The 14,130-nt window shown below is 37.8% G+C and overlaps 1 protein-coding gene across 3 annotated transcripts in view; it reads left to right on the top strand.

Annotated features, from left to right (window-relative positions):
- Positions 1 to 323: 323 nt before the first annotated feature.
- Positions 324 to 14,130, top strand: part of tep1 (telomerase-associated protein 1) — a 31,996-nt gene continuing 18,189 nt past the window's right edge. For 2 of the 3 annotated variants that reach the window (XM_041993153.1, XM_041993152.1), the window contains exons 1-19: positions 324 to 448; positions 1,043 to 1,564; positions 1,707 to 1,901; positions 2,003 to 2,152; positions 3,583 to 3,747; positions 3,827 to 3,964; positions 4,214 to 4,285; positions 4,567 to 4,688; positions 6,667 to 6,824; positions 7,127 to 7,236; positions 7,363 to 7,441; positions 8,403 to 8,595; positions 9,911 to 10,175; positions 10,274 to 10,426; positions 10,648 to 10,713; positions 12,078 to 12,199; positions 12,311 to 12,376; positions 12,794 to 12,937; positions 13,057 to 13,348. In XM_041993153.1, coding sequence (XP_041849087.1) covers positions 1,043 to 1,564; positions 1,707 to 1,901; positions 2,003 to 2,152; positions 3,583 to 3,747; positions 3,827 to 3,964; positions 4,214 to 4,285; positions 4,567 to 4,688; positions 6,667 to 6,824; positions 7,127 to 7,236; positions 7,363 to 7,441; positions 8,403 to 8,595; positions 9,911 to 10,175; positions 10,274 to 10,426; positions 10,648 to 10,713; positions 12,078 to 12,199; positions 12,311 to 12,376; positions 12,794 to 12,937; positions 13,057 to 13,348 — 3,012 coding nt within the window. In that variant the 5' untranslated portion in view covers positions 324 to 448. The remainder of the gene's footprint in view (positions 449 to 1,042; positions 1,565 to 1,706; positions 1,902 to 2,002; positions 2,153 to 3,582; positions 3,748 to 3,826; positions 3,965 to 4,213; positions 4,286 to 4,566; positions 4,689 to 6,666; positions 6,825 to 7,126; positions 7,237 to 7,362; positions 7,442 to 8,402; positions 8,596 to 9,910; positions 10,176 to 10,273; positions 10,427 to 10,647; positions 10,714 to 12,077; positions 12,200 to 12,310; positions 12,377 to 12,793; positions 12,938 to 13,056; positions 13,349 to 14,130) is intronic. The other variant, XM_041993154.1, reaches the window with a different exon arrangement.

Genomic DNA, 14,130 nt, shown 5'->3' with positions numbered 1-14,130 from the left:
AGGATTTTCGCTTCCTCTTTCACAAGCGCACAACAGTTACGGTAACGTCCTCACGCAACCAACAGAGTTTAAACATCAAACCATGCGTACATTTTTAGTTCCTGATTTTATTTATACGCGTTTTTCTTCCTTTCTTTTTTAAATACAGAATAATCCATCCTTTATAGTTTTTATTTTAGTTTAATTTTAATTGAATTAATTTAATGACTGCGAAATTTAAGGGAAGCATACAAATGTTGGTTATTACGGTAAAAAAGTACACAACAAAACTGACCAATCAGTGCCCTGTGGCTAACCCAAGCGGCTGCCTGTGTCACAACTGGAAGTCGGAAGTTACATTTAGCCCCAGAACTCTGCAGGACCTTTACAGTAACACCATACAACAGAGGAAACGTTTGTTAAAAGTTCGAGACTGTCGGCCTGTGAAGTTTAAATTGTGGGTTTTGCGGTGAGTTTTCAGCATCTGACATATGTGTTCATAGCTAATCACCACGCCTATCCAATCTGTTGAGTCATTACAGAAATAGACCGTCTTCACCTGAGTCAAATGATGTCTGCAATCTTAGTTTAATTCATTCATGGTTATTATATTTAGTGGCAAATATAGTTTCTAAAAATAAGTGTGTCTAAATACAAACATGAAATATTAAAAACCCTGTGCACATGGATCTCAGGTCATGGCCGCCATGGACCAGCCCATTATTTAAGGGATGTTTGATAAATGTTCTTGTTAGCAAAGTTTGTGCTTGATTGAATCTTTTAAAATAATCTATGTATTATTGTTTGTCAGTTAAACTCTCTCCTATGCATTGTTATCTGTTGGGTAGTGTTCAAACTCTTTTTGGACTTTGTTACCGTTTTATGGATGGTTTTAGTGAGTAACACGCCCTTAAGTTCAATAGAATAATCCTTGGTCAAACAGTTAACAGGAATGCAGCTGAACTACTTGTATCTGTACTGTATGGGATTATATGGACATGAAAGGAGAGGTTTCATCATATGATGGCTTTTAACCCATTGATTTATTTATTTCTCCTAACAGATGAGGGCACTGACATTGCAGCAGGTAAACATAGCCCAAGAAGAAGAGCAGCTGCCGGCTGCATGTGGGAGAAGTTTGTCCTCCAACTATTCTCCTCCAAGTCTGGAGAATAGGATTCTAGCTCAAGCCTCCACAATGAAGCCCAATCCTTTGTCTTCACTCTCAAACTCTGCTGTGCAACCTTACACTTGCCCATCTCTCCAGCCTTCCATTTTATCTTCCACTTCATCCTTGCTTCTCTCTTCCTCTGCAACATCCCTCACCTCACCCCTCCTCAGTACCCAGAACAAGCTCTTAACTAGCAATTTGCCACAATTCTCTCATTCATTTGCATCCTTTGCCCAAAGTGAGCCTTTGCTCTCAACATCCTTGGGAAGTGGTGCTCTGCTCAACCGTCTTGCTCAAGCTCCATCATTTATGCATCATGGTATTGATGAAGAACAGAAAAGGGGTGATGGAGGAGATGAGGATGTCCTGGAAATATCTGAAGAGATGCAGTCCAGTTTTGAGGGAACAAGTTTGGTACATGAGCAGTTTTTCATTGGTCTTTTAGAATAAACTCAAAGTAAAAATGACTTGACTGCTAATGCTTATTTAAGCATGTTGGCTACCATTCTTATTAATGTATGTTTTCCTTTTTTAATATGTGTGACTTCTGCATCAGCAGCATCCTAATGAAGATGATGTATTGTCTGAAAATGAGGGGGAGGCTGATGCTGAGACAACCGTGGACTTACCTGTCCTGGAAACAGAGCTGAGCAACCAGGAAATTGGAGACGCTGTGGTCATCAGACAAGAGGAATTTGCAGAGCTTGATAAAGGAAATGAAAAAGCTAAAGAGGAATTAAAAGATAAAAAGGTTGTTTTTTGTGTCACTTGAATATTACTTCTTCCATTAAGTTAATGTTATACTGACTAAAGAAATCTTACACCTTCTTGTTCTGTCTGCCTGTCCTTCAGTACCTCTTGCTGAATGCAGTATGTTGCTCCTTGGTTAATAAAAGCAAAGCTCCAGGCCAACAGGGCTGGGACTCGGATGACAGTGTTTGGACCACCATTATAAACCTGGCAAAGGGTATCTCTGACTGTGACCCACAGTTTCTTCTCAAGGTGTGTTTGCATGCTCTGAAGGCATAACATCAAACTGAACGAAAGCTTGTTAACTGTTGTTTTACTGTTCATGGTGTTTCATCATCCTGATGTTATGATCAAACATAACAAACTATGGGTAAAACCCCTTAAAGGAAAGAATCCCTAATAATAGTAATAATAATAATAATAAAATACAGATTTACAGCTGTTTTTCCAGGAAAAATTTCCCTTTGTTAGATGTAATTCTACACTCCCACACATTTTAACTAATTTTCCACACCAGTGAAGTAAAGCAGGTTTATTTGTACATCACATTTAATGTACAGGACAACTCAAAGTGCTTTACATAAGACTTTAAAAACATTACAGCAGGATCAAGAAAAGTATTGAACAGGAGAATTAAAACAAACTAAAAAGATTCAAAGAAATGAAAAATAAGAGAATTCAAACAAATAGAAACAGAACAAGCTAAAACAGAGAGGAAAAATACAATAGAATGCATAAACTGAGGTACATATGATACATACAGATGTCAGTGGTAAATGCAGTGCAGCGATCTGAGAACCAGAGTGATATGTTCCTCTTTTTGGTCTTTGTGAGGACACGAGCAGCAGCATTCTGGATTAGTTGCAGATTTCATAATGATTTTTTTAAGAGAGGTGTGTAAAAACTCAATTAGATTAATCAAGATTACTGAAAACAAATGCATGAACAAGTTCTCTAAATCATGTTGTGTCATCAGTCCTCATATTCTAGATATATTCTTCAGGTTGTAAAAGGCTGATTTGGTTACTGCAGGTATCTACAGTAATATTAACATTATTCCTACCTGAAGTTGTGGCCTGTGTTCTGTAAAGCACTACAAAATACAGGCAAGAGTTGAATCTTTCTTTCAACTTTAAAACATTTTTTTCTTCATATATGGATGCATTACATATACTCTGTTACCATTTTTTTCCCACTTTTTTTGCACCCTGAAAGGTAAACCTTTAAATAGCATCCATCTCTATAGCTCTATATCTTCCTGCATTGGCGAGGATGTGTCCATCATTGAAGCAGCATGTTACCACAATAATGATTTACAGTTTTATTCAGAAACATAATGTATTTGGATAGTTGACATTCTTGAAAATGCTATCATAGTTTAGGTTTCTATGATTTCTCCAACATAGTCATTGGGCAATTGACTTTTCTTTTGGTATGGGGCTTTCTGAAGTCCTAAGTTGTTCCAGTAGTAGCATTATTCCATGTTTATTTGCATTATATTGTAACCAGCTTGTTACACATTTTCATACTATTGTGAATTTTTCTCTAAACAGACTTAAAGCACTATAATATCTTTTGGCCCAGTTAAACAAGCATAGCAAACAAATAGCACAGATTGATGAAGACTGGAGTTACTTTTTGACCATCAAATATTTCATGTCTGCTCTTCATTTCTCATGCAGGTGGCAGTTTACTGCAGACAAGAGTTAAACATCCGCATCACAGCAAACTTCTTGTTGGCTCTGGCTGCCAGTCTGCCCTCAACCAAGCAGCATGTCCGCAGATACTTCTGTGCTGCTGTGCAGCTGCCCTCCGACTGGCTGGAAGTAGTCAGAATCTACAGTACAGTAAGCCTTAGGGAGCTTTATTTTACAGTGGATCTCCATGTTTAATTTCTGTCTTTAAACTGTAATCTCATTTTTCCAGTGCTTCAGCCGTTCTCTGCCAATGTGTCTGAAGAAGGGGATGACTGACAAGTTCAAGCAGTTCAGCGAATATCAGCTGGCCAAATACAACACACGCAAACACCGCTGCAAACACAACCACAAGAAACGCAAAGGAAAGGTACAGATGCAATCTTATCCTTTTTTTTGTTCATTGTTAAAATTGGATTTAATCATATAAAACTAATATGACCACCACCATAATCAGCACTAGTAATTACTGCTTGTGTTTTATTGTCCTTTAAAACATGACTAAAACTTTGTGGTTACTATTTTGATACAGTTGGATTAATTTGCAAAGTCGTGTTCAATAAATACACATTTCATGTTTTTTTTTTTTTGTCCATAACACATTATTTGTGATTTCCAGAAACCAACTGATGAACAATTAAAGAAGTGGGCAGACCTGCTCAGATCAGATACTTCTATTCTGAAGAAGTTTGTAAGTCACTATTCATTTTTAGACTCTATAAAAATTTGCATTTAGGGTTTTTATGAAAAAGGACTCTCTGTTTAATCTTTTTTTTCTAAAAGGTTATAGCTACTGTGCTTCCAGTTCACATCGTTTATGTAAATGTGGTCCTGACTGCAGATCTAAACATATGTCTGTTGAAGAAACAATAAGAAATAAGCTATTTATTTAATTTCTTCTGCTTTGCTTTGTGTTGCTGCTGTTTAAGCATTCACTAACAATGGTTTATGTGTGTCTGGGTGTATGCGTAGCTGCAGATAGAAGACGACAGAGTGGTGGATAAAAAGCAAAGTGAGTTCAGCATGAAGAAGCTGATCAAAAGGCTTCACATTAAAGAACCTGCTGAACATGTAATGGCCATCCTGGGAAGAAAGTAAGACCCTCAAAGGCACAAATCCACACAGCGATTACACCTTAAGGCAGTTAAATGGTTTCAATATTACTGACACCTGATTGACACTGACAATCATTCAGTTCAATTCAGTCCATGGTTAAAATTCTTTGGTTGATTTCTGGCCTCAATTGGCTTGTTGTGTTAGTTTATGATTTTTTTGTCTGCAATACAGAAACTACAACTCTTTAAAATTTCCTCAAAAAAAGTTAATTAATTACTCCTCCTATTGACTTCCCATCAAATCGGGTTGATTTACTGAGGCCATATTATATTAGCATAACGAGATGTAAGACAAGATATTATTTCTAATAATAAAGAACAACCCCCAATTCCAAGACAAGCTGGAATGCTGCGTATATTATAAATAATATGGGCAATAACTGCGGTGATATTCAAATCTCACAAACTAGTATATTATTCATAATAAAATGTAGGAAGCATATAAATCAACAAGGATGATTTTACTTTTCATAAAAAATATTAGCTGATATTTTTAATTTGATGGCTGCTACATGTCTTTCAAAGATTGGACATTAGCAACAAAAGGCAGAAAAAGTAGATGGTACCTTAGAGAAAGAATCTCCTGAATGGGTAGAAGTTCTGTATGTAGATTTTAGAGCTAATTTAGAATAGTACAATTGAATGAAAATAATAAAATCTCACTTTAAAAAGCAAGGAAATGTGGGACAGATTTTCAATTTTTTTTTTCCATAAATGATGGTCTAATGCAAGGATCTCAAACTCTGGTCCTCGAGAGCTACTGACCTGCGGTTTTACATGTGATTCAAATCACTGAGCCATCAACAGACTTGAGCAGAACTTTTCATTTAAATGGGTGTGTTGTAGTTGGGAAACATGTAAAACCTTCAGGGCATTAGATCTCGAGGACTGGAATTTGAGATCCCTGGTCTAGTGTTTTTGTACTAAATGAGAGAGTAAAAGAAGCATTTTATCACGGCTGCTACTTTAGATACTTCTAGGACACTTCAGTCATGTGGGGACTTTCCTAAGCAAAAAAAGAAATGAAAACTTTCTGTACAGTAACACTTCTGAATTGACTTTGGTGTACTGGTGGATACACAAGTCCTAACATACAGTATGTATCCACCCATGAAGAACCCCACCAATTGTTTCAGAAGCACGTCCTGCATAAACAGGTTATACTAGGAAGCATGTTATACTAGTTTTTGGCTACCCAAAGACATTTTGTAGGTGGTGTTTAGATATATTTTTTTTTCTCATCCTGCACTTTGGTCTGTGTACATAACTTACATCCATTTAAATGCATTTTCTAATTTTTCTGTATCTCCTTATTGGCTATAAATTTAAATGAAAACATTATAGGGTTTATGTTTGGTGTTAGGATGAATCAGCCAAATGATTGTTCTACCTCTCTGGGACTGATTGGTTTATGACCCTTTGGACCTATGAAATGTTGCACTTTCTCATGGATTTCAGCATTTTTCTGTGTCCAACAAAGGAAATTTCAAACTTCCGAAATAACAAAATTAAGAGGAAAAACAGAAGGCCAGTAGATTTAAAAAGCTTTAATGGCTGCTTTTCAACATACCTGTACAGTTTTATTATTTCAAAGCATAAAACAACATCCTATAAACCCTTGAAGCATTTTGTATGTCAATTTATTTTTAAATAAAGCTTTCAGATAAATGTTGTTAATTAAGACATTAAAAATGTTCTTCAGAATTGTAATACAAGAAATGTCAGTATGCCAAAGCAAATACTACTCCTCAAGCTTGTTTCACTTTCATTCTTATTATACTTGCTTTTACCTTTTTAATTTTTTTTTAACCAATTCAGATCTCTTACTGTATAACAAAGAAGCTAAGCAAAGTTTGGTTTCCTGGGTCATGAAAAATATAAATAAAAAAAAAACAGACAAAGTCTTGGGGATGCAAGCGGAAACACTTTCAAATGGATCATGTTTGTCTTTTCTTAGGTATCCTAGTGACCCAAAGGAGTTCAATCGCTCTGGAATAAAGGGTGTGTGGGACAGAGAGAGAGCTGGGCAGCGAATGAAACTTAAAGAGCCCCAAACGTGGGAGAGGCTGCTCAGCTTGGAAGGCAACAAGGCAGCAACCTGGGAGAAACTCATAGGTCTGAAAATAAACACATAGCTGCAGCCTGTCATCATTCTCAGCAGCATGCACAGGCTTGTAGGCCAGAGCAGCACAACCGTTGCATCACTAGTTCCAAGTAGTTGATGGTATTAATAAGAGGAAAAAGTAACTCATCACAGAAAAATTTGTCTCCTACGTATTATCTTAACTTGCCTACAATTTTAAGATTCAGTCCAACACTTGTCAATCTGAAAGTCCTACATTATTCCATAACACAGGACAAATACTCAAAGACAAACATTTCCACAATGTCTGATAGATTATGTTTGTACTGTGCAGACAGCAAGTGTCTTCCATTCATGGCCATGCTGAGGAACCTGAGGAACATGATCACTAAAGGCATAAGTGAGGCTCATCACAAAAAGATCCTCAGCAGACTGACCAATCAGGTGTTTAACACTGTAACCAAGCATGTTGTGTCCATCATCTGGTTCTCTTTCTTCCATTGTACACTGTAAATGTGTAGTTTTATCTATCTGAAGTACTGTTCTGTTGTGCTGTTGATTTGCTTTCAGAAAGCGATTATTCAGAGCAGACAGTTTCCTTTCAGATTTCTCGCTGCCTACAAAGTCATCATGGAGCTGCACACTTTGGGTGAGACTCCTTAAACTGCATAAACATTTGTCACTACAGCTGAGAGGCTGTGGCTCATTGGCTTCTGTAAATAACTATTATTTAAGAAAAATAAAGTTAAAGAATTACATTGAAAATGTTGCCAAAGTCCTGAATTGCCACCAAAGCAAGTATTAAATGTAAATTACCCAAAATTAAAAAAAGAAAACTTTATTTGAGAGTAACATAATTGGATGTAACTCTACATTTGCATTATTTCCTCCAATCAACTGCAGCATTAAATCCACTTGCCTTGTGTGGTTCCCTTTTTTTTGCTAAACTTAATGGGACACAAGCTCAACACCTCTGATGGCATACTGTGGAGTCTAACAGGTTTAATGGGTTTGGCTTGTTCCAAAATCCAGAATCTGGGAGTTTGAACCTCAGTCTGTTTTATATTATTTAATATGATGCTGGAGTACTTTCATTGGTGTGACACTTCACATTGTCCTGCTTTGGAGGTTGCAGATTAAAAACCAGCTGAAGGAGAAAAGCAAACGTGCATCTGTGGTGCCAGTGTTTGGTTTTCCCTGTGCTTTTGTGGAAGAACATCTGATTCATCTGTACCAGACTGCTAGTCTTAGCCAAGAGTATAAATCCCACAATAAGCTCAATAAAAGTTTTTAATTAATAAGATTTAACAAGCACATCTTGCATGGATTATGACAGTTTTGTGTAGTTTTCATAAGCCATATAATATTAAGAACAACTCCACCTGTAAGGACTTTTCTTGAGCTGTTACTTTGCAGCAGTGTCTACAATTAAAACAGGAATCATAAATGACACAACTGCACACACACTGGTCTAAATAACTGATTGCAGTGATTGCTCAATCACAAAACCGCTTTATTGGAAACTGCCATAAGAAACGAATCATGTAAACCTTGTAAAGTACCTTTATAAATACAGTAAGTACCCTTTTTTAAAACCGTTTGCTCTGTAGCCTCTGCATCGCAGCAAGCAACACCCTCCACTAAAGAGATCCTGGCGAGCATCTTGAAAAATATCCCCAAAAGCAGGCGCTTCAATCGGCAGGACTGGGAGACGACTCAGAGGGGCCGAAAAAAGGTGACGCTTGGGGTGCCGTTTATCTATCGGCTGTACCAACTGAAGAAGGCCCAAATCATAAAGGCCAAGTAAGTGAACGTTATCTTGTATTTCTGTCTTCATTTTAACATCGCTTGTAGTTGTCTTTTTCTTTTCGGGCAGTGTGCCTTTAGTGCTTTGATGTTTTATCTGTTATGTTAGAACAAGCCACAGTAATTTGCAATGAACAGACGAGCATGTGTTGAAGCTGTAATGCAAACTGTGGCAGACCAGCCAAAGAAATGAGAATTAACTGATCATTGCAAAAAAATAGCCCTGTATGCTTTCTGCTGAATAAATGTCATCTGCTATGTTAAAGGTAAAGAAATGGAAATCTTGTTTAAAAAAAGATGTGATGGTGAAGTCTTAGCAGAAGTTTTTGGGTTGACAAGCAAAAGCAAAAGATTTCTATCTTAAAATGTTCTTGACGTGCTTAAAATGCTGAAGATTTAAAGAGAAGCCTTCATTGCAGAAAGCTTTGAGGGTAAGCATTGGTGATAAATCAATAACCTAAAGGGTGATACTGTTAAATGTTTGCAACACATAAGCATGCATGTTTTGTAAATGCATACAAGAATGTCACTTTGCTCCTCCAGTCTGGTGTAACGGGTGGGTATACATCAAACAAGAAGAATAACTTTATCAATGTGTGCTCATATCAGCCGTCCAAATGATATATTACAGACCGTATAATCCAAATGAATTTTCTCACATTTGCCTTTTCACAGCCTTGATTGATGACTTTGCTTTTGTGAAAGTTAAAAATCATTTGTGCACCCTCAACCATGGTGCAACTTTGCTGCTCTGCCCACAAATCGAGGCTTCTCCTATAACTTTGAATGGCCTTTAAATTTGACTACATACTTAATCATTTAAGAACTATGAAAGGTAAAAAAAAGATTTTCAAAAGACCATAGCACACATTTCCTGAACAAACTGGAGAAAACACAGCAAAAAAATAAATAACAAAAAAATAAAAATAAATAAATAAAAGGCTTAAAGTTTTTGTTTTGTCTTTTATCACGCATCATGGTTATTGAGGAGGCGAATGATGATGCATCCCCTCTTAGTGTAACTTGGTATCACCACTGTCAGTCAGATATTCAGGTGTACAGAGTCTTAAGTTCAGTGAAGCGGAGTCAAGAGATTCGAATTTTAGTTTGGGCATTTTTCTGCCTCTTTAGAGTTTTAAGGCTGCTCCATTCATAAAAACTAAAGACATACACACAGCACTTAAAGAGAAGAAAAAGAGTATTAAAAGGTATCACTGAGAATGTGCAACCAAAACTAATAATTACAATGATGCACTTTTTCATAATGTTTTTGCTCAGTTGGATTTTTTTCTTTTCCCTTGTCTGTGTTCAGTCAGAGGCAGTACACTGTTGAGCTGTTGGACCGTTACCGTAAAGCTCTGGAGACAGCGGTTCAGATCTCCTGTCGTTACAACGTTCCCCCGCTTCCTGGGAGGACCGTTATCCTGCTCTCCTGTTCCTTTTCAGACGATGTGTCTTGGAGTCGGAAACAGGACTTCTGCCTCCCTCCAGATCCGGAACAAAAAGAGGAGCAGGAGGATGAGGAAGAAAAAAATGACTCCATGAGGAGGGAGGAGCCTAGCAAACTCACTCCTTCTGTAAGTGTCTGTTTTTCACATTGGCAGTAACTCAGAGGAAGGCTGGTGTAAAAACACTGAATAAGCTAACTGCTCATGACATTTGTAAATCTTCACAGATGATGGAGGTGGCAGCTCTGCTCGCTCTGATGATTAACAGCAGCGCAGAAGATTGCCAGCTCTGCTTAAGCTCATACAGTCACTGTGAAGAAGCCAAGCTGGAGTCTGACAAGCTGTTGGACAATGTCAGATCTGTGCTCAAACAAATGGAGGTCAGGATGTTTCTCTGGAGTTGTGCTACTCTTTAATTTCAAATGATAAATATTTTTTTTCTAGTTTAACTTCTCACACAACTTTTATCTTTGTGTATGAGGGTTAAACAGAAATGAGGTATTTTACCATCTAAGAAAGGAACTTACATTTACATTTCTGCACTGCTGAAGCATCATGTTATCCTGTTTTGTCTTTGCTGATACGCTCTTCTTTTTCACAGAAGTGTTCCAGTCAGTCAGAGTCAGACAGGAGTTTCTTTTACAGAATGCTCACCACTAAAAACAAGGTTGGTTTATCTGATATATTTAGTTTATTTCATGTTTTCTGCAGGGTTGTAATGTAGGACATTTACCTACTACAGTCACACCTAGACTTAAATGGTATTAAATCATGCCACTTTGAAAAAAACAAACAAAAAAGTTTCTTTTGAGAGTTTTTAATTATCTGCTGTTAACTATTGATTCTGTTGACAGAGAGTGTGTCAGGGGTGTGTTTCTTTATGTAAACACATGCTGGTGCTCCACATTCGTAGTGAGGGTGAAACTGTGCACATCAGACATTGAGCTTCTGTGTGTTTCCCTCCACCCGTCCTTCCTCCCCAGAGAATTTCCACAGCTTTTTCCCATTCTGTTATACATTCATCCCAGAGCCAATGCTGCCACAGCTACATCACCAGCACTTTAAATAAATTAGAACAGTTATCATTAGACTCCTCCAAGTTCATCATGGGTGACTTTGATCTCTGCTCTCCTAATAACTCCCTTAAAGGTTTCCATCAGTATGTAAGATGCACCACCCACCTGGGGATGGTTTGGACAAATGCTGTTGAATATTGTTCAGTCCCAGATGCACACAGGCTCTGAATTAGATAAGAGGGAAGTTGTCAGAGATGTGAAGCAGGCCATAAAATCTGCCAACCTGAGGTACATGAGCAAAGTGGAGCAGAAATTTAGGGGGAAACCTTCACTTAGCTTGACAGGGACTGAAAACCGTGGTCTCAATGATCCCCATCCCCAAAAGAAACACAACCAGACCTCATAATGACCTTCGACCCGTGGCTCTCACCTCTGTTGTTATGAAAGCCACAGAGAGGGTCCTAAAGCACCAGCTTATCATGGCTACACAGTCACAGGACTGCATGTCGGAACTTTATCCCACATGTGACCAACAAACACTCAGCTGGAGCCTATCCCAGGTGTTGCCAGGCGAGAGGCAGGGTACACCCTGAACAGACCGCCAGTTCATTAGAAGAAATAATTTTGACATTATAAGTGCTCTAAAATTTCCTGTAGATGAGTCATTATGTTATAGAAATGCATTGATTTCTATTTAGTGACAGAGACACAAATTAAACACTAAAATATTTATGAGGAAAATTCTTGACCAGAGACATCTGTCCCCATTATGCCAAAATCAGTAGACATATGTAATGTTTTAACCCCTAATATTGATTTTTAATGTAAGTCTCAATTCTTAATTTGGTCCAGCAGCAGAAAAGTGCATATAATCAAAAAAGAGAAGAGGTCAAAGAATATGGCATTGATTATCACATTTTGACATCTTCAGATCAAATGTCTGCAGGGTGGAGCTGCTGCCAGTATGGCTCCACCCGACTTTTGACTAAGATCTTGTAATACCTCTGTGCCTCAGATTGACAACATCATCGTGCTGACAGAATCCTGGTTGGCCAGTGAAGTTGAGCAGGCCATCAGGACCTACAAGAAAGAGATGAACAACAAAGCCCTGGAGGTGCAAATCTATTTGTCAGAGAGGTAATTCTTCGTCTTTCTGTTATGTGACATTCTGCCTTAATATTACACCTCGTTAGGAAGTTAACTCCATTTTCTCTGTCTGTTCTTAACTTACTGTACTGTTGTGTTTAGGACACACGAAGACTCTCCTGACAGGAACAGTGTGAAACTGAGCGGCTTCAGTGAGCAAATGCTGAGGTAAAATGCCTAATTATTCTTCTCATCCACAAGTTTGCAAAAGCAAACCATGCTAGTTTGCTTTGCATAACACAAACATGAGAATAAATGTGAATGAAGTAGTTGTAGTCTGGCTCATTCGTTTAAAGTTGGCAAGATAGATTTAAAGCAGGGCTTAGTAATCTGCAGTAGGTGGACTTCATTTCAAAGCTTTGTCCTGTCAAGCAGAACATTTTCTACTTTACAGTAAACTGATCATTAAAGTGACAAAGTTTGTAATCTATGACATCTAAATACTGTCATAGACTACAGTATAACATGTTAATTTGCTGTACACTATAGCTGCCTATTTTCTAGACAGGTAAATAGCTTGTCAGTAATAAAGTGAATGAATAAATATGCTAAAATGTCAAAGTTTTTTTGTGACCATGTCACCAGATTTGTGGCAGAACGAGGATCTTCTAGGCTGCTGGATCATGTTGAACATTTGGACAAGCTGTACAACATACCACCACCAGAGGGCGCTACAGGCCCCCAGACCTTGGACAACATTGTTTCTATACCAGCCAGCCCAAAAATAAGGTCACTTTACAGTGAAGAAGCAATTTTTTGGCATCTTCTGACTTAAGTTTTTGTTTCCTTTTAAGTTTCCTTCCTTATTCTCAGTAGTTTAACACAAGCTTGAACCTGTGTATAATCAGGTGGCAAGGTGTGCGAGTGTTCATCTCCTCCACCTTCAGAGACATGCACGCTGAGCGGGATGTCTTGGTACGGAGCGTCTTCCCAGAGCTCCGGCGCCGTGCTGCCATGCACTGCCTCAGCCTACAGGAGGTGGAGCTGCGCTGGGGTGTGACAGAGGAGGAGTCGGAGAGGTCCACTGATCTTTGTTTGTCTGAGGTGTGTCGCAGCCAGATGCTGGTGGGGATCCTGGGGGAGAGGTATGGCCAGGTGCCCCCCAGACCTGCCCTGCCTGACCTGCCACAGTACAGCTGGGTAAGATGTGCTGGTAGAGACGTATGATCAAAGTCCTCAGTATTAGATGGATATTTTTATAACCTTTTATGCAGGAAAAATCTTAAATCACAGTTGGAATTAAAATCAATGAATGAAGAACAAACTAAAAAGTATCAAAACTACACTTGTCTTACTTTACATACTTTTTATGCTTGCATTAAATAAGACCACCATAATACTATAAAATCACTTACCAGTGAAGATATAAGATGTATTCTAAATGCAATAAGTAACACACAGACAGAATTATGATTTTAGTCAAGCTGAACACAGGCTACTGGACTCATCCCACCGTCTACGGATGTTTTGATAAATGATTGTTTAAAAACTTTTAATCATAATGATAAAAATCTCTAGTTTACAAAATCTTAATTTTGTGGCATCACTGCCATTTTCTGTTTTCTGCTGAGTTTTGAGATCTTTGCTGTACAAGACAAGGTGGATAAGAATCTCTGATAGACGGTTTTCTGCAAGAATTAATTAAAAGAATTTCCAAATAGTTAAATAAATATTATTTGCAGACCCAGTTAAAGTCTATAGTTTACATTCTGCATGTATATTTGAAATTAAAGTATCTTGAAACAGTGTAAATAGTTGTTTTATTGAAGGCAGGCCATCAAATGACCAAGACAAGAAGACATAATAGCAAATTATGTAGGCAAGAATACCTTAAAAAAGTGTATTTATATGGATTTGAGGCAAATGCTTTGCATAAAAGCTAATGATATTTTCATTGTCATTTTATTTAAAGTTCTTTACCT

The sequence above is a fragment of the Melanotaenia boesemani genome, chromosome 8, assembly GCF_017639745.1.
Source record: "Melanotaenia boesemani isolate fMelBoe1 chromosome 8, fMelBoe1.pri, whole genome shotgun sequence".
NCBI lineage: Eukaryota > Metazoa > Chordata > Actinopteri > Atheriniformes > Melanotaeniidae > Melanotaenia > Melanotaenia boesemani.
This window is presented reverse-complemented; position numbering and strand designations above follow the sequence as displayed.